Source organism: Chinchilla lanigera, unplaced genomic scaffold, assembly GCF_000276665.1.
Source record: "Chinchilla lanigera isolate Chin_1 unplaced genomic scaffold, ChiLan1.0 scaffold00012, whole genome shotgun sequence".
Taxonomy (NCBI): Eukaryota; Metazoa; Chordata; class Mammalia; order Rodentia; family Chinchillidae; genus Chinchilla; species Chinchilla lanigera.
This window is the reverse complement of record NW_004955413.1, coordinates 28,871,178-28,897,873: the sequence shown is the minus strand read 5'-3', so window position 1 is coordinate 28,897,873 and position 26,696 is coordinate 28,871,178. Positions and strand designations below refer to the sequence as shown.

Below are 26,696 nucleotides of genomic sequence, written 5' to 3'. Positions count from 1 at the left end.
TCCCACGGGAGTCACCCACTTGTTAGTTTGGGACACTCCGTGCCATGGGCCCCTTGGGTCCTGGGCCTCTTTGTCCCCGTCACTCCCGACAGCCGGGGAGTGAAGTGAGTTAGCTAGGGGTCGTGGTGGGAAGCGGGGTGAGCAGAGTGAGGCTCTGAGTCGTGACTGGGGCTACAGGGGTGCTGAGCCAGGACCCCAGGTGGGAAGCAGCTCCTGGGTGAGGGGCTGGGTGTGTGCTGCGAGGTGGAGGGCATACGGGGGGCTCCAAAGCAAGCTGGAGGCTCAGAACAGGCACAAGACCCCAGGAGGAAGCTCTCCAGATCCCCAGCTGGAAGGAGCAAGGCCTGGCCAGACTCCAGAGGGTAAGTAGAGGTAGGCCTAGGGCCAGCGGAGGCGGGAGGGGCGCTGCCCGAGTCCCTGGTTTCTGGCTATGGGGCTGGGAGTCGGGAGCCTCCGAGGAGAGGCAATGGGCTTTGCGCAGGGCAGGCTCTCGGCCCTGGGGATGCGCCTGGCGTCCAGAGGGCAGCACAGTGGGAGAGTCCGGGCCCAGAAGAAGGTGAGCAGTCCCGGGGGTCTGGTCCCCAGCGCTTGGTAAAGGGCACGCTGCAGCAGGGAGGTCCCCCGGCCAGGCAGGGACAGACAGCGTGAGCCTGGGGAAGCGTCGCCATGAAGCACAGTTGAGAGGAAGAGCAGCGCCGTGCTCCCGGAGAGAAGACAGAGTCAGGGAGGTGCATTTTACAAATCACATTTATTATGAACCATTTTCTCACGCTGAAAGAAATAATGTGTTGTTCCGTGTAGAAATTTGGAAAAGCCCAACAAACAATATATCACAAATAACAGCAAAATGGTTAAGTGTTAAACATCCCCTCGGTCCTCTTCCTACAGAGACACACATTCATACACACATTCAAAAAAAAAAAAAAAAGATCGGGCTCATTCTCTGCATCACGTTTTGCTGTGTACCAAATAAAGATGTTCCCCCCGACACGAAATGTGCTATCCTGAGAGTGGAGTATTCACAGCCCGCCACACGTGCACTGACCGGAGGGCTCCGCTGGCAGCGCTGGGGGGAAGTTAGGAATGCTTCGTGTGCTGACCCGGAACTTCCGGGTGGGCTGGGGCAGCATCTAAGGCACAGGGGCCAAGGGATGCCTTGGACATTTCTTAAGGTATTACACTTCATTATATGAAGGAGGCTGAGGGTATCGCTCAGCGGTAGAGCACCTGCCTAGCACATGTGAGGCCTTGGGTTTGAGCTCAGCAATTACAAAGAAAAAAAAATTTGAGCCGGACACAGTGACGCACGCCTGTCATTCCAGCACTTTGGGTGGCTGAAGCAGGAGGACTGCAAGTCTGAGCCCAGCGTGGCCAATTTAGTGAGACTCCATCTCAAAATAAATAAAAATAGGGCTGGGGATATAGCTTAGTTCAAAGGATTTGGGTTCTATCCCATTGTTTAAGAGAAAATAAATACTATATATATATTCATTATAAGAAGGGTGGAAAGAAAAAAAAAAAGAAGGGTGGAAAAGCCAGGCATGGTGGCACATGCCTGTAGTCCCAGCACTTGGGAGGCTGAGGCAGGAGGATTGTTTTGAGTTTGAGGCCAGCCTGGGGTACAAAGTGAGCTCAAGACCAGCCTGAACTGCACAGTGAGACCCTGTCTGAAAAAATAAAAGTCAAATTTTAAAAAAAAGAAGGGTGAAAAAGAATTTTGAAAAAGTGGGTAGAAATAAGCCCCATGCAATCCAGTCAGCCATGGGAGGGCTTTCCTGGTAAGAACCCAGAGCCAGTGTATGACCTGTTCTATCTGTTAAGTATTACTCAGGCTGGGCTACATCTGCCAGGGCAAGGCCAGCCCTTCAGCAGCTCTAACAGAACTCCTAGGGGGAAACTTGGCAAAGGACGAGGGCTGGCCACACGGATGTCGGATGAGGCCTCTGCCAGCCCATCCCAGCTCTCCTAGGGCCACAGCCAGGGGCCAGGCCTGGGACAGGTGATGGAGAGAGTGCCCCATGCCTTGGCCTTCCTCACTTAGGAAGCCAGTTCCGCAGGCCGGAGGCGGGGAAGCTCCCTGCCCACCCTGAGGAGAGGGAGTTGGGTTCAAGCCCATTTTCAGGAGCGAGCTCCAGGACCTGCAGAGAACAGGCCAGGCAGGTTCTAGAACCACACCCTCTCTTCCAGGGCGCACCATCTTAGTAAAGTGCTTGTCTGAACCTGCAGCTTGGAGGCTGGCGCAGCTGGTGGAGGCGAGTTTAACTCTGCCAACATGGAGGAGTCTGAGCGGGTCGTTTTCTTTTCTGTAGCTACACTCAAATGTGTCCTGCTCCTGGGAAGAAGATGGGCCTCACCTCAAGCGTGTGTCTCCATTAAGGCTGGCAGAGTGAGGGACCACGGTGTGGGGAGATGCAGACAGAGAAAAGAACCCAGGCCGGAAGCTGGCAGAACTTAAGCCAAGTTCATAGCAACGGCTGTGAAAGAAAGAAAGAAAGCAGAAGTTTCTGTGCTATTTGGCTCCTGCCCGGATAGGCCAGGGCGCCCGTTACCCCCGCAATAGGTGTTATTTTAAGGCTTTCTCTTCAGGTATCTCACGAATTCACAATATTCATAACTCACCAGCTATTCCCTTGCATGTTATTACAAAACGCTTTAAAAAAGTATTTTAGCTATGTCCAAAGGGTGCTAGGTATACAGCTAAGTTATCACCATCTTAATGCCAACGACAGGAGGGGCCTCCGTGGTGATGACCACATCTGGTCCCCTGCCCTGCTGGCTGCCTGAGCGAGTTCAGGGCTCATGGCCCCTGCTGTCTTCGGCACCCGGGCAGTGCTTGGTCCCGCCCAGCCACAAGCAGGCTGTGGAACGCAGACGGCCATCAGAGTCTCTGTGCCAGGCTTCCTGGTAACATGGCCCAACCAACGGAGCCAACTGGGGCCTAAATACTACAGCTGCATGAGCACAGACTCCCAGCTGCCCACAGCCAAAGCCATCGCCTTTGGGTAAGGGATGAACCAATTTAGCGAAGAGGCTGGGACCCTCAGCTCACTAACAGCAGGGCTGGGACAGCTGCACCACGAAGAGACGGCTCAGCACCTCAGGAAGGGCTCCTGGATGCCTCCTCAGGGGACCCCAAAATCCCTTTCTGGGAAAGCACTAGGGCGGGTCCCTCCCCTAAGATGCTGTCCAGCGGAGGGGCAGGCTGGAGCCAGGCTGGGGTGCCCCCTCCTGGCCACCCACAGTCTACAAGCCTGCAGATCCGCCTTCCGGGGTGCGTGGGGAAGCGCGTTGGCTGCTTGCTGGCATCCGGGACCTGAAACGAAAGAGGCGGGCTTGGCGGCCCTTCCCGTGACCCTGGACACTTCAGGCGCACCGCCTGGTGTCATCACACACACTGCGCACGGCAGGGGCCCTGCCCAGAGCCGCAGGGACCTCCTTGCCCCTGGACGCCTCCCCCTGGCCATCAGCAGATGTCTCTCACCTGACAGGGCTGTTGCCCACCAGTGCCCCAGCACTGCCACCTTGGCATCGCTGTCCCCTAACAGCGCACGGCGGGAAGCCTCACGGCCCCACAGACTTGGCTGAGCCTGGCCCCACCTGTCCTTGCCTGGCCGGTGGGCCTGCCCACCCACGGCCCTCGGTCACCTCCCAGGGAGCTGCACCTAGGCTCCCCTACTTCACCGTCGTTCCATGCCCGCCAGTAACAGCAGTGACAGCCCTGTGGCCCCGTGCTGGGCTCCTGGCCTGTCCCCCACCCCTCCACCCACGGTGTTCTCCCCCGTCCCGTCACGCAGCTCTCTCCCCACCCACACTGGGCCCCCAGGGACACAGGGACAGGCAGGTAGCCCGGGTCATAGGCGTCTCGGAGATTTCTGGAGCCTGTGTGAGGCCGGACAGGATCCAGGTGTCCCTCGGGCCCGCCACACCCCTGTTACTCACCTGGAAGTGGGGTGCAGACACGTGGTCACACGGGCATAGACCTGGGATGTCAGCCACTGCAGCCACTGGATGTCATCAGGCATGTGCGGGAGCCATACCATCAGTCTGCGGGAGGGAAACCAAGACCACTGCACGTGTGCGCACACGCACGTGCACGCACGCACACACACACACAGAAATGAGCAAAACAAAAGTACACCCAGGGGCTGGGGATTTAGCTCAGCGGCACGGCGCCTACCTGGCAAGCGCAAGGTCGTGAGTTCGATTCCCCGTACCGGAAAAAAACAAAAAACAAACAAACAAAAAAGTAAACCCAAAGCAGCCGCCTTGCAATGAGTGGCACCCCCAGGCCAGGGGAGCTGTCCACAACCCCTCTCATGCCAATGCCACACGCTCCCAGAAGGCGGATCTGGGGTGGTCTGCAAGATTGAGCCCAGCTGGGTCCCTAAAGCAAAGTGAGGCCACGTGTGGCTCCAGACAGCTTGAGGGGCGTCAAGGCGATGAACGAGAAAGGCCTCGTCTTTCCGTTTCCGGGTCACCCGGCTCTGTGGGGAGCGCTTGGGTCAGACACCCCGCTGAGCGCGTGCAAGGCCAGTAGGGGGTGGTGGGGTGGGCATGGCCCCCGCACACTTCCTGTCCTCAGACACAGGGAGGAGCCTGCCCCAGCGGGCGGTGTAGGGAGGAAGTGGCTGGTGCCGGAGGGGTGCACACAGAGCCTGGGGGGCTCACCAAGAGCCGTGGGAGGGGAGGGGAGGGGCGTGCTAGCGGATGATCATCATCATCATGATCATGGTGGTGATGATGATGGTGATTTGTAGTACCGGGAAATGATCAAAAGGGCACACTACTACTGAGTTACATCCCAGCAGGCCATTCTTGGTTTTTCTTTCTCCTTTTTGAGACGGTCTCACTAAGTTGCCCAGGCTGGCCTTGAACTTGTGATCCTTCTGCCTCAACCTCTCAAACAACTGGGATTACACGTGTGCACCACCATGCCCAGAAATGTACTACATTTACTTGCTAAAAAAGAAAGTAGTGCCAGGTGTGGTGGTGCATGCCTGTAATCCCAGCACTTGGGAGGCTGAGGCAGGAGGATCACTCACTGCAAGTTCGAGGCCAGCGTGAACTATGTAGTGAGACTGTCTCAAAAAACCCAAACAACATAAAATAAAATAGAGGTCTGGGATGTAGCTCCATAGCCAAGTGCTAGCCTAGCATGCACAAGGCCCTGAATTTGATCCCCAGCATCACCAAAAATTAAAATAACAAATAAATAAAAGGAAAACCAGCTTGAGTGGTAGCAAAGACCCTACTTCCCGGCCTGGCCTTCATTCTTGTCAGCTCAGTGACCTCGGAGCTCTGACCTCAACCTCTCCAGGTCTCAGTTTCCCCAGGAGACCACGAGGGGCTGCGCTAGATGCTGTGTGTGGCCACTGCCTGATGGAGACCACTACAAAGCAGCTCTGAGCAGGACTTAAATTAACCAACTGGCTTTCCGTGTTTACTTGTGAGTCACTGGTTCCAGCTGAGGCCTGTAATGGTGGGCGAAGCCATGATACCTCCAAGGACAAGACAAGGCCACAGCTAAGGACGCCTGGCTCCAACCTCTATTACTAGATAAAGACCGTAGCTGCAGCCGTCTTACTCCTGCGTGGAGAGCTTCCTGGAGTCAACACCGCTCTCCTAAATTAACATAGTACCTTACTTGGAGAAGCCCTTGAGCACACTTCCAAGGTCCTTGGAGGGCCCTGGCATTCAAGGCAGAGTCCCGCCTTTCTTCAGTATTCCCCGCCTTGTTTTGATAACTAAACAAACACAGGCCACCCAAGGAAGGTCTCGGTCTTAGCCTCCCAGAATCTCGAATTCTGTTAGAGGGCTTTGCACCTCTCGGAGCCCAAGGATCAAACCACTTGACTCTTTCATTTAAGCCTTGGGAGACTGCGGGCCTGATCAGTCTACAGTGACTAAGGGGTAATAGTAACACAATAACCGCCCTCTCTAGTTGCTGGTGGCTCTGAGGACCAGAGGGTACCTGCTGTCCACACAGCAGGTGCCCACACTGGGGCCTTCCAGGTGCCTGCCCACCCGGTCCCTGTCCCAGCTCGAGGGGACCTCGAGCAGCACGCTGTGCTCACCTGTGGACAGTGGCGATCGCGGACTCCACGGGCAGCGTGCAGGGCAGCATCGCGTAGGACAGGATCCTGACAGGCAGCGAGTTGCGGACTTTGCTCAGGAAGCCGCCTGGGTCTTTCATTGCTTTCTTCACAGCTGAGAAAACATTTTGGAGATTTGTCTCCCACCAGCACAGAGTACTAGACCATGCCAGCACTCTGGGAGGCTGAGGCAGGAGGATGGAAAGTTTGAGCCCAACCTGGGCAATTTACCAACTTAGCAGGACTCTGGTTTTTGCTTTTTTTTTTTTTTTCCTTTTTGAGACAGGGTCTCGCTATGCAGTTCAGGCTGGCCTTGAGCTCAGTTTGTAGCCCAGGCGGGCTTCAAACTCACAGTGATCCTCCTGCCTCAGCCTCCCTAGTGCTGGGATTATAGGTGTGTGCCACCACGCCCGGCTAGGACTCTGTTTTTAAAAATGTTAAGAAGGCATGGGGATGTAGCTCAGTGCAAAGGCCCTGGGGTCAGTCCAGCGCCTTGCTTGGGGAACACAGGTTTCCCAGTTAACAGTTAGTCTCTTACAGACAAATCTGTTTAGAAGGGCACTGAACTTCTCAACCACCGCTGATTATGCGAGCTGGGGTCCACCTTCGTCCTGGAACCCCAGCTCCTTTTTTCCTTGTAGTGCTGGGGTGGGAGCTCTGTGTCCCTCCTGATCAGGACCCGGTGGAAGGGAAGGGAGGCCTAGAAGGTACAGGGATGGGCGGCCAGGAGCACCATGCCAGGAGGTGGCACCTGCAGCACACCTGGGTGTCCCTGCCCCTCTGCACCCCCCTCCCCACGATCGTGCCCCCTTCCCATGATGCACAGGGCGGAGCCTCCAGCGCCTGTATAGCTCCTGCACCTGCGGTGAGCGCCTGTACCTGCAGTGAGCCGGGGCGACAGCACATCCAGGATGCGCTCGTCCCAGGGCAGGAAACTGAGGCGCAGGTGGTCCAGCAGCTCATCGCCTTCGGCAGGCCCCGAGCCCGGGTCTTCCCGGCCGGGCGCTGAGACCTCCAGCTCCGGCTCTTCCTTGGGGAACGGCAGGCAGGGCTGGGACCCACTGCAGATGCCTGGGGAGGGGTGGGAAACAGGAAATGGGGGACTCGGGAGCCGGCTCCTGTTCCTAGCCTCACACTCACCCAGGAAGGGTCCAGGAAGGGACACGGGACGGAAACCAATGCAGCCCGTGGTTCCCCAGACACCAGGGCTAGGGTAAGGCCAGGGCCGGAATCTGCAGCAGGCAGAAGAGTGGGGGCCGTGCAGCTGCACAGAGGTAGCCCCGGGGCACTGTATGGGTTCATCCTGCCTCTGACGCGTATGGTGACAGACAAGAATTATAACTGACTTAAACAGCTGCACCATGGGTCCCACCTGCATTCGAGGCCCTGAGCTGAGTCCTGGGCGGGCAGACCTGACAGCGGCCACTCAACTGCTACCATTCATACCATCTCCATATCCCGATCCGGGAATCAGCACAGAGAGGTCCAGGGCTTTCGCCAGAGTCACACAGCTAGAAGGCGGCCCAGCCAGGACCGGCGTCGGAGGCCTCAGGGGGCTACAGGGAAGCCGTGAGGTGGCTCGGTGCACTCTGTGTGCCCTGTCCTTCGGCGGGACCCGGCCCTGACCCCCGATGGACGGGGCTTGCCGCCTTGGGAGAAAGTCCATGGACTACTGCACTCTTCCCGAGGCACCCAGGACCTCCCTGGTCCCCCGGGCCTCTGCTCCGCCACCCCTCACACCCCCAACCGAGGGGTCCGCTTCCAGAGAGTGGCGCCCTGCCCCGGTCCCCAGCCACAGAGCGCAGCCCATCTACCCGTGCCCCAGGCGTCCTCCTCCCAAATCTCCCCAGGATCCTTTCCAAGTCCCTCCAGATCAGTTTGCATCTGAATCCCCGCCTGGCCCGGATATCTCACTTGCTTCCTGGATGCTGGTCTTGCCCTCTCTTTTTCTATTTGCTCTAGAAACAGGCTCTCATCCCATTTCCTACACTGGCCTGCAACTCCTGGCTCCAGCAGTCCTCCTGCCTCAGCCTCCTGAGTGGCTGGGAGCACAGGTGCCGCTGTCACACCCAGCTCCTGCTCTTGCCGTCTCCGCACTAGAGCCAGACGGGCTCTCCTCTTACCCACCTGGCTCCTGCTTCAGGGCCCTCAACGGCTCCCCACTGCTGCAAGATGCGAACCCCTCCCCAGGTCCGCAAGGCCCAGCCAGCCCCACTCCCACCTTCTCTCGTCCACCCTTGTGTGACACACAGGGCACGGGGACCTGCAGCTCCCATGTCCCCCGCCCCCAGGCTCCAGGCTCCTTCTTGTGCCTCCTTGTTGGCTCACGCCCTCTGCTGCAGGGTCCCACAGTACCTGCCTCTTCCGGTCCCCAGCCCTGTCCTTCTGTCTACTCTCTGCTCCCCCAAGGCCAGCACAGCGCACCTCCTCCTTCACCACCGTGTCCCTAGCACACAGCCCCCAGCTGGGCACCCAGGAGGGGCACCAAGGGCCCACACACATGTCCTCTGAACACGGCATCACTTTGGTCCTGGCCACAGACTAATTCAAAGCCCCAACACATCAACCAACCAAAGGCAAACAGTTCCCACACACCTGAGATCTGGTTCTGCCAGGATAAGCTGCGGGTCACTCAGCAACCCACAGGAGGGGAGCTCATCACTGTGATCACAGACTGGCTGCAGTGGCACCTGGCACTGCAGTCTCATGGGGTCACTGCGGTCTACACAGCCCCCTGGCCATAGCGCCATGACGCACGTGACACAGCATGTGACGATGTCTCCACCCGGTGCTGCCCCGGAGGCAAGCAAGGAGGGCTCAGAGGCGGGCATCTGCTGGGAAGCAGAACCAACCAGCCGCGGGACGTGGCCAGGCCTGGGCGGGACAGCAGCTGGTCTGCTTCACCTGGAGCCTGTTCCAGGACTTGTCTAACCTTGGCCCGTGATAAGCTAAAGGCTCCTGAGAGCTCAGCAGAAAGAAAAGCGAAGTGGGGACACTCTGACCCAACCGCAGGGCCCCGTCCAGGTCATAAAACGGGGCAGAGATTTCCTCTGGCCGGGGCTGAGAGGAGAGTGAAGCAACACAGGACAGGAAGGCGTTAGGCAACGAGGGATAGAACTTAGGGCTGCCACGTTCCCAGACCACAGGCGGCAGCTGGACCGTGGGCGTGAGCCCGGACTCACCGTTCTCCTCCAGGAACCGGAGAGCGTCCAGGTAGCCTCGCAGGCAGATCTCTCCCATCACCTGTGGGTAAATCACTCTGGTCACCACCGATGCCAGGCACGGGATGCCCGCCAGACACCTGGGTGTGCCGATCATGGCACCAGAGAAAGCAGAGGCTCGGGGTCCCACTCGGATGTCACCTGCCTCTGAGATCGTGGGCAGGCCTGGTCTCTCCGGACTCCCTTGGGCCGGGGACAAGCCACCACCCTAGCAAATTTCATCGCTTGTTCTGTTTGTCACCTGGACAGTGACAGCTGCCTCCTCTTTGCATCTAGGGGAGCGGAGATGTGGACGGGGTACTTAGTGAGTGCCGTGCTATGGCCCTGGCGTCTCTGTCCCCGGGACACCACCGTCGGTGGCACAACCTGCTCCCCATTCTTATGCTGCTACAGTGACAGAAACAACACTCAGGGGTAAGCGCCAAGTGGGGGGCTCTTTTGATTAGTTTTGTTCTTTTTGAGACACGTCTCGCTATGTAGTCCAGGCTGGCCTTGAGCCTTGACCTTGCTAAGTAGCCCAGCTTGAGCTTAAACTTGGCAACCCTCCTGACTCAGCCTCTCAGGGTGGTTTTGCGGGCATGCACCACCATGTCCAGCTGTGGGGCTGCTGACCGCAGCTGCAAGTCAGAATTATGTTGGTAACTGAGACAAAATATCAAAATTCTTGGGCTGGGCGTATAGCTCAGCAGCAGAGCACTTGCTTAGCACACGCAAGGCGCTGGATTTGACCCCCAGCACTGCGGAGAGCAAACCCTGGATACACGGGCTGCAACCCCAACTACGTCAAGCCCTGTCCCTGGAAGGCCTCAGGGCTTCAGCTCTGCCTGCATGACCCCAAGTGATACCTGGGACCAGGCGGCAGTCCCCGAGCTCTCCGAACAAGAGCTTCTCTTGGAGTTAACCCTCACTGCCAGCGCCAAGGGCTCTCTGTCTGTACAGAGCGGCCCACAGCTCTGCGCACACAGGCGGGCAGGCAGCCCCGGCACCCCACAGCCCCCGACTCACCTTGACATCGGGGGGGAAGAAGGCCTTGGAGAGGAGGTAGAGGTTCTCCAAACACAGGCGCAAGCTGAGGTTGGTGATGTTCACGTGGAGGAAGTTCGTGGACTTGACCTTAGGGCAGATGTCGTACTCCCCGTAGTACGGGGACACCGTGATGGTCGTCTGGGAGTCCAGGACTGGCAGGTTGTTGCTCGCACCTCCATCCACGTATCGCTTCAAAGGAGGGAACAGAGGGCTGCTACTGCCCGCAGCTCTGGGCGGGCGGCTAGTGCGTTTTCAGAACTGCGAGCGGAGGATTTACAGAGCCGTGGGAGGATGACAGTTCAGGAATCACTCTCTCAACAAATCCTCACCACGCATTTCTGTAGTGGGGGAGACCCGGCTGCACACACCGGCCTTTGGGAGCGCTGTGTACTGTTGTGTAGAATGTGCACACGGCTGGCAACAAGGCCGATGGAGGCTGGGGCACAGCCCACGTTTTTCTGGTCAGGTCCTAAGGCCAGGGGTTCGTATCCAGAACCCTTCTGCTCTAGGAAAATCTGGGACAAGATATTTAACCCAGGAGCCTCTTTCCTGCCACACCTTGGAAAGGAGAACCAACAACCTGAAGGGGTCTTGAGACTAAATCAGTGAACCCGGGACCTAGAAAATCTCCCACAAGGAGGTGGTACTTGGCTAAGTTACTCCTTTTTTCTTGTTTTTTTTTTTTTTTTTTTTTGGTTTTTCTCCGGTACCGGGAACCGAACTCACGACCTTGCGCTTGCCAGGCAGGCGCTTTTGCCACTGAGCTAAATCCCCAGCCCCTTTTTTTGTCTTTTTGAGACAGGGTTTCACTATGTACTTCAGGCTGGCCTTGAACTCACTTTGTAGCTAAGGCTGGCCTGGAACTCACAACAATCCTCCTGCCTCAGCCTCCCCAGTGCTGGCGTGAGCCACCACGACTGGCTGGGAAGGCTAAGTTATTCTTAAGACAAGTTAAAGTTCATCTGTGTCCTTCAGCAATCACATTCCCGCCCACACCCAAGCAGGAGCAGACTAGGTATAGTGTGTTTGTACCCAGCAGCCAGGGTCTGGACCCAGCCCCAGCCCCAGCCCTGCTGCCGGGCTCTCAGGAGGGAGGACATCAAGAGAATTTCAAGGACCTTGCCGCCAGCCCCTCTGGATAAGGACACCCCAGAGCACCGCACAGCTCCAGAGGAGCCCCAAAGAGAAGCGGCCACCTTCAGCTACACCTCAGCCACCAAGACATGCTCACCCTGGGTCTGGAACAGGTCAGGTGGGTGCCCAGCTGCGTTATCAAGATTTCTATGGCGGACACAGTAAGACAGCAAAAGCCTCAAGGGCACAAAGGGACATGGAATATAATGTCTGGAACCCCAGCCAGGGGTAGCAGTGCGCGCCTGTCATCCCAGCACTCAGGGAGGCTGAGGGCGGAGGACCAAAAGTTGGAGTCCCACCTGGGAAATTTAGCACGACTCAGTCTCACAATAAAAAAAATCAAAAAGGCTGGGGATGTAGCTTAGGGGTGGAACACCCCTGGGTTGGATCCCCACTACCAACAAGAAATAAAAATACAGTCAGGACTCTTCAGAGAAGACGGAGGAGGGTGAGTCTGGTCAGTTGCTGTCACTGTTCTCCTCCACTTAGAATTCTCTGGAGGCGGCGCTGGGCTTGGGATCCAGCCAATCCGCGTGCCCCAGGCATTCCTCTGTCACTGAGCCGAATGCCAGCCCTCGAGCTTTTCTGTGGCAATGGCCTAAGCCTGCTCAGGCTGAGGATCAGGGGGATGTGACCTAGTTTCCAGCAAGGCTCCCAGGAGGGCACAGGAGTGACCGTGCCTCTGCTGTGTCTGCTAACTTAGCGATCAACCCATCGCTGGCTGTGTCCCCAGGCCGGAAGAAGAGACCGATGACGATGCGGTGACAGTGAAGAAGCTCACCCTCCCCAAGGCCCCAGGCCAGGCTCTGTGCTAAGCTCGTCACATGCGACCTGCATGTCAGCCACGCTGCGTGGCTATGGAGCCCCATTTGGCAAAATCTGTCTCAGAAGGGAAGCACGTCGGGCTGGGGATTTAGCTCAGCGGCAAAAGCGCCTGCCTGGCAAGCGCAAGGTCGTGGGTTCGGTTCCCGGTACCGGAGAAAAACCAAAAAAAAAAAGAAGGGAAGCACGTCTCAAGCGCCACACTGCTGTGTTGAGCGGAGCCCGATGCTTTCATGGCTTCGGACCTTAGTCTTCCTTGCCACTGACAGAACAGCGGGCCACACCTGCCACCAAGCGTGCTTAGGTCATTCCCGGGCCTCGTTCGGCTTCCAGAGGATAAAAGCAGTGCTGCAGCGCACCACACATGTCCTGCCTGATGGGGGCAGCAGAGAGCAACAGCCGCCCCCTCCCCTCCACTATGGACACCCAAGCAGGTAGCTCCTACACGCGACTCCTGCTGCCTCTGCTGCTGGATGATTTTATCAGTTATTCTGTGACTGTCTTGCCTGCTCAAAAAGGACTTCAAAAGGCAAGGAATGAAAAAAAAAAAGGTGAGGACTGGACAGCCCCACTGGGCTTATGCCCTGCAAAGCAGCAAAACAAAACAACGCAAAGGCCTGTGTAAGGCCAGACACACAGTTTTGTTTCTGTTAGAAAATACGTGACGGTTACACCTTTCCCTCACAAGACAGCCCTACCTCACATGAATAATAGATGCCTAAGCTTCCTGAACTGGCCAGCTGGGAAGCTCCCTGCGGTGCTCATATGTGGATTGCGTGAACCGGCAGGTGTGCCTCACGGACAGAAGTGATTCACTGCACAGGGACTGGGTCTTGCTGCCCAGGCTGCTTGGAAGCTGGCCCAGCGATGGTTCTGTCTGTAAGGCTGAGAGCTACGAGGCTCACACGGCCCAGGGGTCCCCGGACCTCCCACCTTGCAGGGAGAAGCCAGGCTGCCACGCTTCAAAAAAGGCCCCTGTGACTCAGCGCCAGCTGCCACCAAGGTGAACTTACCACACCTCTGAAGGTCGGAGGGATTAAGCCACAGAAGAAAGGAATGAAGCAAGAACACAGCAAGGCCTGTGGAGACAAAAGGAAGTCAGGCTGCAGCCCGAGCCCCTGTCTTCGAACTTCCCAGGCCCCTCAGCCTTCCCTGAATGATCCAGGAGCTACGTGAAAACGCTCCTGCGCACAGTCGGTGCTCTTATGCAGGCGGAGTAGACTGCGAGCCAACTTCCGCACTTGTCCTTGAGGCCCGGGGGTCTGATCAGCAGACTAAGCTCCTCACCCTCACAGCACACCCCACTCTCCTGCCCATGCTCCCCAGGATAGCCAGGATCGGTTGTCACAGATGGGATGGAGGCGCCATGCAGCGTAGGCTTGGTGGCTGCATGGGGCTAGAGGACCAGTGCTGTCCTTGTGAGAGTCCCCAGGAACTGGACCATACTTCAGAAGCACAGTGCAGGACACATGTGAGTTCCCGGGGGGGAGTGGATGTAGGTAGGCACGGACAGGTGCTGGCTGTCTGGAGAAAGCTTCCAGGGGCAAAGACAGACAGGAGGACACTGGCTGTGGTGCTGTTGGTTATCTGTGCCAGGCATCATCCTGGTAAAAATCTATGGTTAGTAAAATGTAGTCATTCCTCCAAGGACCTCTTCTTCGCTGTTTTGTCTTTTTGAGACAAGGTATCGCTGTGCAGTTCAGGCTGCCCTTGAGCTCACTTGGTAGCCCAGGCTGGTCTCCAACTCGCAATGATCCTCCTGCCTCAGCCACCCGAGAGCTGGGATTACAGGCGAGAGCTGGGATTACAGGCGAGTGCTGGGATTACAGGCGTGCACCACCATGCCCAGCTCTTCTTCTTTGTTTACTTCTGTTGTTGTTATTTTTTGTTTTTTGAGACAGGGTCTCACTATGTAGTTCAGGCTAGTCTGGAACTCACTATGGAGCCCAGGCTGGCCTGAAACTCATGGCAATCCTCCTGCCTCAGCCTCCCAGTGCTGGGATTACAGGCGTGCACCACCACACCCAGTCTTAAATGATATTTTTGATATTGCAAACTATTTTATCTTTCCCAGACACTAAGAACAGAGGCCCAGGAGAGGAAGGCCTCCTCCTTACAAACGGAACAGCTTGAGGTAAGGGGCACACCCACAACAGTTTCCCCTGGACAGGCTGATCCCAAGCTGAGTCCTAAAGAAGGGAAAGAATTACTTGAAATTGAAAGAACAGGGCTGGCATTAAGCACGTCGGAGGGCTGTCTGGGTTGACACACACCAGGACATGCAGACCTTGTATCACGCGAGTTGTAGGGCCTTCGACAATCCCTTGTGCTGCTTTTTTACTCCACAATACCCAGACACCCAGCGAAAAAACAGCTTACATCCACGACTTCCTCTTTGGATTGGAAATCAGACACCAGCACGTTCTCCCCATCGGACACTCTGGTGAGTGAGATGCAGATTTTGCCGGAGATGATCTGGTGCACGTTGTCCGGGAGGACTTCCTCGAGCCCCTGCCGCAGGTGCTTGCACAGGTTGAAGTTCGGGTGGAGGGTGCTCATGTTCCGCCCCCTGGCCTCTCGCACGAGGTCCATGAGCAGCTGGAGAGTCCGATCTGGGGACAGGAGACATACACAAAAGAAGACACCTCTGTGAGACGAGGGATGCTTTTGGCAAGACCAGAAGCCAGGAGGTTGCACAGCTGCTTCTGGGCCTGTGCATAAGGACGCAGTAGCCACCCGCAGCCCTGGAGCCCTTGGCCTGGAGCTAGTCCGCCCTGAAGTGTGTAAAATACACCCTGCACTTCAAAAGCTTAGCAGGGGGTCTGGGGATTTAGCTCAGTGGCAAAGCGCCTGCCTGGCAAGCGCAAGGTCGTGAGTTCGATTCCCAGTACTGGAAAAAAACCAACCAACCAACAAAAAAAAAAAAAAAAAAGCTTAGCAGGAAGCAGGTGATCAACAATGATCTGTATTGATTAGATGTGAAAATAATATTGGAGGTATAGTGGGCTCAATGACACTAATTTCACCATGTGTCTTAGTCAATCCAGCAAAAAGGAAATGAGAAATGACATGCATGGCTTGGGGTAAATTTTCACTGGCCTCGGCTCTGAGATGAAGCCTAAGAGAGCACCCTGGCTGTGTGTCACAAAGCCAGGAACATGGCGGGACCACAGCTTTGGCACAGAAGGTCTTACCATCATGGGGTACAGGAGAAAAAACACACTTGGACCTCAGTTTGTCATGTAGGTTAAGATTTACCCCCATATGCGCCAGGTGTGGTGGTGCACATCTGTAATCCCAGCACTTGGGAGGCTGAGGCAGGAGGATCCCCTTGAGTTTGAGGCCAGCCTGGCCCATATAAGCAAGTTCAAGGCTGGTCTGGACTACGTAGTGAAGCCCTGCCTCAAAAAAGAAAAGAAAAAGAAAGCAAAAAGGAAAGAAAGGTTTACCCACATTTTAGAGGCAGAGAGGATGAGGCAAAATGTAACCTGTAAGGTGCTCCACATAGAAGCTGCCGATAAATAATCTCCACCTCAAGCCCCTAGTGCCACACTGAACCAGACCATGTGATGGGCACGTCACACCCCCCGCCACTGGTCTCCCAGCCCGGCTCTGGCACACGAGCCCGCCTTGCCCAGCCCAGCTCCAGCCAGCCATCGATCTTGGGCTGCACGAAGACAGACACGTCCCCAGCCTGTCCTGATCTGGCTCTGACCTGGTTCCCTGCGGTTCCCGCCCACCAACTGAGCCAGGCCAGGGAGAATCTGCACCTGCTGGCAGATTCTGCCATCTCTCTGCGAAGTCCAGCCCTTGCTCAGATGCCCTGAGGACCTATGCTCAAGTCACAGCCCCAGGGAAATGCTACTCAGCTCCCAGGAGACAGGGATCAAAAAGGAACCCAAGGCTTCTGGAGCAACACAGGGAGTGGCTCCTGCTCCTGACACCTGCGATCCCCTTTCCCTGGCACCTGGTGGCTCGTGTGTCTGCCCAAGTCCTGCCCAACACAGCCTCAGGCTGCACCTGCCCTCTGCCCACGTGGGAAGCGCCTCTCTGGAGCAGTTGGTGCTCTCAGGCTTGGGGCACTGCAACCTTGTCTCAGCTCAGCACCTGGCCATGTGGTGCCTGGAGGCTACCCCGGGACACCAGAGCGGCTTTTATCATTGCTAAAGCCCACGGTGTGCAGACCGCCAGTTGAATCCTCCCAGAGGCGACACATTCTGCCCTTTGCTCCTCTCTCCCTTGCTGGGGAAGACAGCGGGCTGGCAACGGGCCAGGGCGGACTCTCCTAATCCCAAATCCGGTCAGGCCAGGGTGAGCTCACGGGTCCCACCCAATGGCAGAGCTTTGCTGATGCGTGGTGGCTTCTCCAGTACTGCCAAAGTCACTCCCTGCTGGCTTGGCAGGCAGAGCCAAGAGCAAACAGCAAAAGCAGCCCAGGTAAACAAAAACTGAAGGAGGCACTCTCATCCTGCCTGCGGACCTTTGGGTGCCACCAGCTCCCTGCTGCCACAGCCAGCTGGCTCAGAACCCCCGGGCTATCGCACCTGGGGCCCTGGGAAAGGCGCCACAGGCTGGTAGTTTGGGTAAAGGAGAAAAACCCCATCCTCCCTTCCCTGCCACATGGACAAATGTTTAATTAGGCCAAGAATCAAATTTCCAGGACCTCTATGTCAGGGACCCTGAGCTGGGCACCGGAGGGCTGGAGAAGATGGGGGAGCGGAGGTCCACGGGTCTAAGCCAGCCCCCAGGGAGGGCCCAGGGAGGGAGAAGGAGGGGAGGAGAAGGAAACATTCTATCCTGCATCCCTTCCCTGGGGGGTCTGCCTTGGAGGCTGCTGAAGGGTAGCCCCAAGAGTGCTGGCCATGACCAAAACAAGGCTGAAAGATCATGAGTTTGAGCCCAGCCGGGGCAATTTCGAGACTTACCAAGACTGTCTCAAAATAATAAATTTAAAAAAAAATTTTTTTGAGACAGCGTCCCACTATATAGTGCAGGCTGGCTTTGAGCTCACTTATATAGCCCAGGCTGGGCTGGAACTCCCGGGCTCCTCCTGCCTCAGTCTCCCAAGTGCTGGGATTATAGGCATGCATTACCACGCTCCGCAACTAATTAAAAATCAAAAAAATAAAATAAAAGGGATGCAGCCTGGGCTACAAAGTGAGGCGAAGGCCAGCCTGAACTGCACAGAGAGACCTTATCTCAAAAATAAATAGATAAATAAATAAAAGGGGTGGAGAGGGCTGAGCATCTAGCTCAGTGTGAAGGCCTTGGATCCCATCCCCAGTACTACACGCACACACAAACACGCCAAGCGCATCCGGTGTCTTGAGGCTCAGAACGCAGGGACCAGCATCACCTTGAGCTCCTGCACCCAGGGTCCCGCCCCCTCCTCGTCGCACTGGGACGACCCAGCTTTGTCCTGGGGCTGAGAGCTCCCTTGGGGGGTCCCCTCCTGCGGGGAGGCGCAAACATCCCGGACCCCAGAAGCCCAGCTCCCGCCCGTGCGGCCCGGAGTTCCCGCGCCTTCTCGCGCCCTGCGAGGGGCGATGGGACCGCGAGGGCGACGTCGGTCCGTGCGCGTGCAACCCGGCAGCCCGGCCTGCGGCCGAGCAAGCGCCCCCACAGCCCGGGGCCCCGGACTCACCGATCGGGACCCCCGCCAGGAAGGTGACCCCGTGCAGCGCCCCCGCCGAGCAGCCGAAGAACATGCGCGCGTCGCGCAGGAGGTGCGGGGCGCGCTCGCTCAGGCAGCGCGTTGCCCCCACGTAGTAGAAGCCCAGGAAGCCGCAGCCCGAGAAGGACAGGCTCCAGCCGCGCTCCGGGTCGTACATGGCAAGGGAGCGCGCGGGGCGCGAGGAGCTGGCGCCGCTCGGATCCGCGGGAGCAGCGTTGCCAGCTCCGGGCTGCCCGGCGCAGCTCAGGCATTTCCCCGCGTGACGTCACCCGCCACCCCGCCCCGTCGCTCGGGTCATGCAAATGAGCCGGCGAGAGGCCCAATGGGCGATCAGAACGCCCGCCCCGCCCTGCTTCCCGGCCGGCGGCGGGGCGGAGGAGCACCCTCCCGGGGAGGGAGTTTTCCCCAAAGAGGAAGGATGGAGGGATGTTTGGGGAGAGCCTTCGACTCCCCTTGTTTTTTTTTTATAACTGCGGATTGAACCCAGGACGCTCACACTGAGCTACATCACCAGTCGTTTTTAAGATTCTGAGTCAGGGTCTCAACTGATTTGCCCAGTCTGGGTTCTAACTTGCCATCCTCCTGCTTCAGCTTCCCAGGCTTGCAGCACCACACTTGGCTGTCTTTTCTTTCTTTTCATTCAAGTCTAGGAAGCTGGGCGTGGTGGCGCTCGCCCGCACGAAGATCCGCGCGAAGATCGTTGTGAGTTGGAGACCAGCCTGGGCTACAAAGTGAGCTCAAGGCCAGCCTGAGCTGCATGCATATCGAGATCTTGTCTCAAAAAGACAGAAAACAAAACAAAACCTTCAAGTCTAGGAGCAAGTCCCAGATGGAGCCAGCGTATGTCCTTAACATCCCTCTGACATTTTCTTTATTTTTCTTTCTTTTTTTTTTTAGGGGGAGGGGTTTGAGACAGGGTCTTGCTATGTATCCCCGGCTGGCCTCAAACTCCTGATCCTCCTGCTTCAGCCTCCTGAGTGCTGGGGTTAGACAGATGCCACCACCCCCAGGTTCCTTTGACCCTTTCGCGTTTCCTTTTTTATGAGGACAGCCAGCATAAATTGGGCCCACCATGTAAACAGTTTAATTTAGTATCTTTGTTTTCTTTCTTTCTTTCTTTCTTTCTTTCTTTTTTTTGAGACAAGGTTGTGATAAGTAGTGCGAGCTGGCCTTGAACTCTCTGTGTAGCCCAGGCTGGTCTCCAGCTCACCGCGATCCTCCTGCCTCTGCCTCCCAAGTGTTAGGATTACAGGTGTGTGCCACCACCCCCAGCTTGATTTTCTTGCACTATTTGTTTGTTTGGTATGATTGTCTTTGATTCGCAGTAAGCAACAGGGATTTTCCACATCGTGGCAGTGACAGGAAGTGTCCGTGTCTAAGTGTCACTTAAAGCAAGTACAAACCGTGATTGACAGGTGTCGGGCAGGAGGAAGGGCAGTGCTGGGTGGGAGCTGGGAAAGCCCAGGCCTGGTAACTTCTGCCACCCTCTCCGGGCCCCATCCAGGCTGCTACAACAAAAGAAGACCGACGGTGTGGTTTATGAGCAGCACGTATTTTGTAAGTTCTGGACCGGAAGTCCAAATCCAGGTGAGCTCACTTTCTCCTTGCACACTCCCACTCTCCGCCCTTGACCTACTGAGCATCCCACAGCCTCTTCCAGCTTCGCTGTCCTTACCTACAGCCTGGGGGAGAGAACAGCTGCACAGAGGTCCCCGTGAGGGTCAGTGTGATGGACAGACAGCAGCCAGCGCAGCGCCAGCCCCACGGCCCTTAGCCCAGGGTCCACAAATCAGGCTGCAGCCCTATGGTTCCAACTCATGGAGCTGGAAACATCTACCTCAAGCTCAGCACTCAGGCCCAGGGAAGTGGCCACATGACTCTTCAGCTGTTCTCGCAGAAGGAAAAGGGACTGTTTTGCTCCTGGCACAGAGGTCTGTGATTGTGCTGGCTTCAGACACCTGATAATCAAGTGGAGGTGTCAGGCCCTCCTCGGAGGGTAGGAAGCCGCCCTTGGAGAAGAACGGGCGTTTCCTTGAAGCTTGGCGCCCGATTCTCAGTGCCCGGGACACACCTGGGAATGGATGGGCAACAGCTGTCCGTGAAGGCTGGGAAACTGTTTTCATTGTGAAACTGCTATTGCATTTGTGCAGTTGCAAATCTGGTTATAAAACAGGAAATGTGGTAACTTTCACTTTGGCAACTAGGCAGGTAGGAAACAGTAGTGCCGCAAATCATTCTATTTTGATAAAAAGTATTTCATAGGATTTTCATTTCTAGATCTGGTAAATCATTTATGTTTCAAATTTCTCAATAGATTTCATGTGAGCCGGGCATGGTAGCACATGCCTGTAATCCCAAGATTCTGGGAGGCTGAGGCAGGGGGGTGGCAAGTTTGAGCCCAGCAGGGGCAATTTAGTGACTTTAGGGAGAGCCTGTCTCAAAAATAAAAATAGGGGGCTGGGGATGTAGCTCAGTGTTTAATTCTCAGTACCAGGGGGGAAAAAGTTTTTATGTGATATGATGGGTGACCAACTCATCCCAGTCTGCTTGAGACTGTTCTGGTTTTAACACTCGAACTCCTACATCCAGGGAGATGCTTCAGTTCTGGTCAAGCTAGGACAGGGGTCAACACTAATTCTCTCACTGGGCACAAATGTCAGGGGCACATTTGCTTGGCCTCGAATAAGTCTTAGCATTGTTCATCTTACTGGACTGTGGGAGAGGATACAGAGGGTGACAGACCAGCTCGGGTTGGAAGCAAACACACTCTTGGTTCTCATTAGCCACAGGCTCCGTTGAGGAATTCACCTGCTTGCCACATTTTAATCTTGGCTCCAAAGTCAATGCATGAGGCATGTTCAGAGACTGGCTTAGTGCAGTGTAAAGATTTGGATTGCCAGGTTAGGCCCCTCCCAGCGGAGGTTGAACAAGCTTTCATGTTGGGTTCCTGCTAGCAGTGAATGTCTTTTTCGTGGTCTGTTTAGGGCCATGTTTTCCACATTTGAGGCGTTTTGCTGGGGATTTTGCTGCGTACACAGCCCTCATACACAGCGCTGAAGCACCAAGTAACACTTCCGAGTCCTGGAAGAGTGCACGGTGCCTTACAGAGACTGGTGAGTTAAATAGGCCTCACTGGCTCAATGTTAGTGAATCAACAGTTTGTGTCAAGTCAAGTGTCTTTAAACGCACCTTTACAAAACGGGGTTGGGAGCCGGGGGTGCAGCTCTGCGGTAGGGTGCTAGCCTAGCACGAATAAATCCCTGGGTTCCACACCCAGCCCTGGAAGAAAGAAAAAAAAAAAGCCAGGCATGGTGGCTCAGGCCTGTGGTACCAGCAGCATGCACTCTGGGAGGCTGAAGCAGGAGGATTCCAAGTCTGAGCTTGGTCTGAGCAACCTGGCCAGACCATTGGCCGATTAAAAAAATAAGAAAAAGGCTAGGGATGCACCTCAGTGTGAAGGCCCTGGGCTCCATCCCCCATTCCGTCAATCAGTACAAGAAATTGTTATGGAAAACAGGCTTGCGTGTTACCAGAGGCTCTTGGAAACCTGACCTGCATCCCCAGACTCATCAAGAGATTCTGGAAGGACAGTGTGGGTGTGGTTCCTGGCACATTTTAAAGTCACTATGGTAGGAAAAGGGGAAAAAATACCCTTTGCTTCTACCTGCTGTCTCAGTCTGTTCCATGTTACTGTAATAGAAGACCCGAGATTGGGTCATTGATAAAGAATTGACATTTATCTCTCATAGTTTCAGAGGCCAAGTTCAAGATGAAGGTCCAGCACGTGGCTTCAGCCCAACTGCCTACTGCCTCGTCCCACAGAGAGGGCAGAAGGGCAAAGCTGTTCCTGGAGTCGTTTCAAAGCAGCCTTAGCCTGCTCCCAAGAGGGGGTGACCTCGCCACCCTAAGCACCTTGCACTGGAGACGCAGTCTCAGTGCAAGTTTCAGAGGGGACACAAAGCCGAGCCTTGCTGGGCGTGGTGGCGCACGCCTGTAATCCCAGCACTCGGGAGGCTGAGGCAGGAGAAACATTGCAAGTTCGAGGCCACCCTGGGCTACAAAGTGAGCTCAAGGCCAGCTTGAACTGCATAGGGAGACCCTGTCTCAAAAAGACCAAAAACAAAAAAGCTGAGCCCTGCTGTGGGCTGTCAGTTGAGCAGACAGAGTCAGAGGGGAGCAGGCTACGTGTAGTCCCAGTGTTGCATGGTGCAGGAGCTTCTGTGAGGACAGGGAGACCCCAAGAGGCAGCTGCATGCTGCAGTACTGGGCTCAAGGAAGAGTGCCAAGCCCTGGCCTGTGTGACAGAACCAAGGTCGGGAGCTGCAGGTGGGGCACTAGGGCCACGCAAGCCTGTGTTCACCAGGAGTGACAAGGCTGCTACTTCCGCTGGGCACCGGAGGGCCCGCTCCCAAAGGTGTCTCAGGGCAGCAGGTCCTTCCTCTCCTTGGCATTTCTTAGAGTCCTTCAGTTTAACACTTTCATATATGCCAAGATGCCATATTTTGGGATGGCATGTTCTGAGCCCTGTGAAAATTTTTTGTTTCTTTATGTGTGGGTTCTGGGGATTGAATCAGGGATTCTGCCCTGAGCTACCTCCTCAGCCCCCTTATTGTATTTTTTTGTGTGTGGTGCTGGGGAGTGAACCCAGGACCTAATGCACACAAGGCAAGAGCTCTTCCACTGAGCCACATCCCCAGCCCCCCACTGTATTTTATAAATTTTGAGAGAGGATCTTACTAAATTGCTAAATTGCCTTTGATGGTCTCCGACCTGCGATCTTCCTGCCTCAGCTTCCAATAGTGCTAGGACTGTAGGTGTGTAATACCACACCCGGCTCACCTGGTCAGCAGCATGAACCTCATAGCCACTGTGAGCTCATCACTTTTTTTTTTAAAGAAAAGGAAACAAAAAATGTAGAATCTAAAAATAAAATTCCAAAACAATATGATAGGAGGGTAAGAATGGTCAACACATTGCACATTGTTATCTTCAAGTCAGTTACTTGTGCAAGATATCAGCATTTAATTGTCCAAACAAATACTAGTGCAAACCTATCCCTTCAACGAATTGAGATAAATCAGCAGCATAATTATCTTAACTATCATATATATATATGTATATATATATATATATATATTCCTTTTACTTTTCCCTTCCTTCTTTCTTTCCCCATTCCCATAAACTAGTTTCTCTTTCCTTCTGAAGTTTCTTCCCATTTTACAATATCTATTGTACATTTTGGATCACATTTACTCTTTCAGCTTCTCAAACTAGGGAGACAATATGATGTTTACACATTTGCACCTGGTTTATTTCACTTATGAGTATGGTCTCAAGTTGCATCCATTTTAAAGGTCTCCAGTTTATCCTTCTTTATGGCTAAGTAATACTCCATTATATAAAAAGACCACGTCTTTTTTATCCATTCTTCAGCTGATAGGCATTTGGGTTGTTTCAAAGATCTAGCTATTACAAATTGTGCTGCTATAAACATGGGTGCACATATATTGCTGTGGTATGATGTTTTTAATTCTTCTGGGAAGATACATAGAAGGGGAATAGGTAGGTCAAATGAGATTTTCAATTCTAGTTTTTTGAGGAATCTCCACACTAATTTCCACAGTGGCTGTACCAATCTACACTCCCACCAACAGTTCCCTTTTCCCCATAGCCCCTCCAGCATTTGTTATTGGTTGATTTCTGGTTTGTTCATTTATTTTTGTCTTTTTGAGACAGGGTCTCGCTATGCAGTTTGGGCTGGCCTTGAGCTCACCTTGTAGCCCAGGCTGGTCTCAAATTTGCAACGATCCTGCTGCTTCAGTCTCCCGAGTGCTAGGGTTACAGGCATGTGCCACCACCCCTGGCCCTATCGGTTGATTTCTTGATGGCAGCCATTCTTTCTGGGGTGAGATTGAATCTCAGGGTTGGTTTTTGGTTTTTGGTTTTTGGTTTTTTTTTTTGTCTTTTTGAGACAAGGTCTCACTATGCAGTTCAGGCTGGCCTTGAGCTCACTTTGTAGTCCAGGCTGGTCTCGAACTCACAACAATCCTCCTGCCTCAGCCTCCCGAGTGCTGGGGTTACAGGTGTGTGCCACCACGCCCGGCCTCAGTGTTGTTTTAATTTGCATCTTTCAAGTGATGAGTGATGTTGAACATTTTCTCGTATATTTATTTGCTGTTTGTATTTGTCCATCTGAAAAGTGTGTATTCATTTCAGATGCCCATGTTTGGATTGGGTCTTTAAATTTGGGGGGTTTGATTTTTTTTGAGTTCTTTATATGTTCTCGATAGTAAACCTTTGTCTGGGGAACAGCTGGCAAACATCTTTTCCCACACTGTGGGCTGTCTCTTCACTCTGTTGGTGGTTCCCCTTGCTGTGTAAAAGCTTTCTAATACGGTGAGATTGCAGTTGCTGATTCTTTGTGATAGTTCCTGTGTGATCGGGGTTTTATTCATAAAGTCTTGGCCTATACCAGTGTCTTCAAGAGTTTTACCTATTCTATCTTCCAGCAGATTTAATGTTTCTGTCTTAATAGTTAGATCTTTGATCCATTTTGAATTTAGTTGAGTGCGTGGTGAAAGATATGGGTGCAATTTTAATCTTCACCATGTGCAGAGCCAGTTTTTCCAGCACCATTTATTAAAGAGGCTACCTTTCTTCCAATGTATGTGTTTGGCCCCTTTGTCACATAAGATGGCTGAATATGTCTGGAGCTGTTTCTGCATCTTCTAGTCTGTTCCACTGATCTTCAGGTCTGTTTTTTTTTTGTTGTTGTTGTTGTTGTTTTGCCGGTACCACATTGTTTTTATCACAGTAGCTTTATAGTACAATTTCAAGCCAGGGATTATGATGCCCCCTGCCTTGCCTTTGTTGCCCAGAATTGCTTTTGCTATTCCAGGTCTCCTCTGGTTCCAAATGAACTTTAGGATTGTTTTCTCTAATTCTGTAAGATATGCTGTTGGAATTTTGATTGGAATTGCATTAAATCTATATGGAAATTTTGGGAGTATGGCCATTTTCACTATATTGGCTCTTTCTACCCAGCAACAGGGGGGGATATCTTTCCATTTTTTGATATCTGCTTCAATTTCCTTTTTCAGAGTACTGTAGTTTTCAATATAGAGATCTTTTACATCCTGTTGGGGACCACTACAAAGTGGCTCTGAGCTGGATTTAATATTAACCAATTGGCTTTCTGTGTTTACTTGTGAGTTGTCTGAAGCTTAGGCACCTTGTCTGAAGATGGGCAGTGGACTCATAGTAAGTAAAACTCTGTGAATCCCTGGTCACTCTGAGGCCTGTGAAGCTGTGACACCTCAAAGGACAAGCTAAGGCCACAGCTGAGGATATCTGGCTCCAACTTGAATTAATTTAAAGGAGACTGTAGCTGTAGGTATCTCACTCCTGCTGTGAAGGCCTTCCTGGAGATAACATAGTTCTCCTAAATTAACACAATATATTACTTGGAAAAGTCCTGCCCAGATTCCCATGTTTGCTTGAGTATCCTCCTCCTTTGTTTGTAAAACAAATAAATATGGGCTGCCCAGAGAAGTCTTTGTCTAAACTCAGAGAATATTGCAGCTGTAAGAGAGTTAGTCCCTCCTGGAGCCCTGAAATCATTTCTGTTGTCTCATTTATTTAAGCCTTCGCAGTCCACTGGCTTGGGAGATTGCGGGCCTGATCAGCCTGCAGTAACTAAGGGTTATTTAACCCAATAACATCCTTCATTAGATTGATTCCTAGGTATTTCTTTTTGGGGATGTTATTGTGAAAAGTGTTGTTTCCCTAATTTCTCTCTCAGTGAGTTTGTTATTCATGTATAGGAATGCTACTGATGTTTGAGCGTTGACTTTGTATCCAGCTACACTACTGAATTTGCTTATTAAATCTAGCAGTTTTTTAGTGGAGTTTTTAGCGTTTTCTATGTAGAGTATTATGTCATCTGCAAATAGTAATAATTTCACTTCTTCCTTTCCTGTTGTTACTCCTTTTCTTTCTCTTGTCTAATTGCTCTGGCTAAAGTTCCCAGAACTATGTTGAATAAGAGTGGAGACAGTGGACATCCTCATCTTGTTCCTGATTTTAGAGAGAAAGCTTTCAGTTTTTGTCCATTTAGTATGATGTTGGCTGTTGGTTTGTCATCAGATTGAGATAAAGACCATCTATTCCAATTTTATTTCTTTTTTTTTTTTTTAACCTTTTTGAGACAGGGTCTTGCTATGCAGTTCAGGGTGGCCTTGAGCTCACTTTGTAGCCCAGGCTGGTCTTGAACTCACAATGATCCTCCTGCCTCAGCCTCCTGAGTGCTGGGATTATAGGTGTGTGCCATCACACCTGACTCCAACTTTCTGTAGGGTTTTTATCATGAATGGGTGTTGGACTTTGTCAATAGCTTTTTCTGCATCTATTGAGATGATCATATGATTTTTGTCCTTAGCTCTATTAATATGATGTATTACATTTATTGATTTGCATATGTTGAACCATCCTTGCACCCCTGGGATGAAGCCTAGTTGGTCATGGTGTATAATCTTCTTGACGACTTACTGCATTCTGTTTCCCAGAGGATTTTTGCATCTATGTTCATTAAGGAGATTGGCCTACAGTTCTCTCTCTTAGTCAGGTCCTTCTCCAGTTTTATCAGGGTAATGCTTGCTTCCAGGAATGAATTTGGGAGTATTGCTTCCCTTCCAATTTCATTAAAGATGGCCCAGTGTGGTGGTGCAC

At 53.6% G+C, this 26,696-nt stretch overlaps 1 protein-coding gene across 2 annotated transcripts; it reads right to left on the bottom strand.

Annotated features, from left to right (window-relative positions):
* Positions 1 to 1,649: 1,649 nt before the first annotated feature.
* Positions 1,650 to 18,228, bottom strand: Pnpla3 (patatin-like phospholipase domain containing 3). Of its 2 annotated transcripts, XM_005379450.2 has the most exons (9): positions 17,940 to 18,228; positions 14,675 to 14,907; positions 13,309 to 13,374; positions 10,319 to 10,528; positions 9,275 to 9,335; positions 6,972 to 7,163; positions 6,075 to 6,207; positions 3,940 to 4,044; positions 1,650 to 3,313 (listed from the first exon to the last, which is right to left on the bottom strand). In XM_005379450.2, the coding sequence occupies exons 1-9, from the start codon at positions 18,124 to 18,126 to the stop codon at positions 3,244 to 3,246; spliced, it is 1,257 nt and encodes a 418-aa protein (XP_005379507.1). In that variant the 5' UTR covers positions 18,127 to 18,228; the 3' UTR covers positions 1,650 to 3,243. The 2 variants fall into 2 exon arrangements, with proteins under 2 accessions (XP_005379507.1, XP_005379508.1); XM_005379451.2 differs by lacking the exon at positions 1,650 to 3,313 and having other exon boundaries at positions 3,936 to 4,044.
* Between the last annotated feature and the right edge of the window lie 8,468 nt (positions 18,229 to 26,696).

Excerpts from the sequence above, each read along its gene's own strand:
- Pnpla3 (XM_005379450.2), bottom strand. The coding sequence starts at position 18,126 with ATGTACGACCCGGAGCGCGGCTGGAGCCTGTCCTTCTCGGGCTGCGGC. Across the intron at positions 13,375-14,674 it reads CCAAAGAGGAAGTCGTGGAT|GCCTTGCTGTGTTCTTGCTT; the intron begins GTAAGCTGTTTT and ends TTGTCTCCACAG. Across the intron at positions 3,314-3,939 it reads TGTCTGCACCCCACTTCCAG|GTCCCGGATGCCAGCAAGCA; the intron begins GTGAGTAACAGG and ends CTTTCGTTTCAG.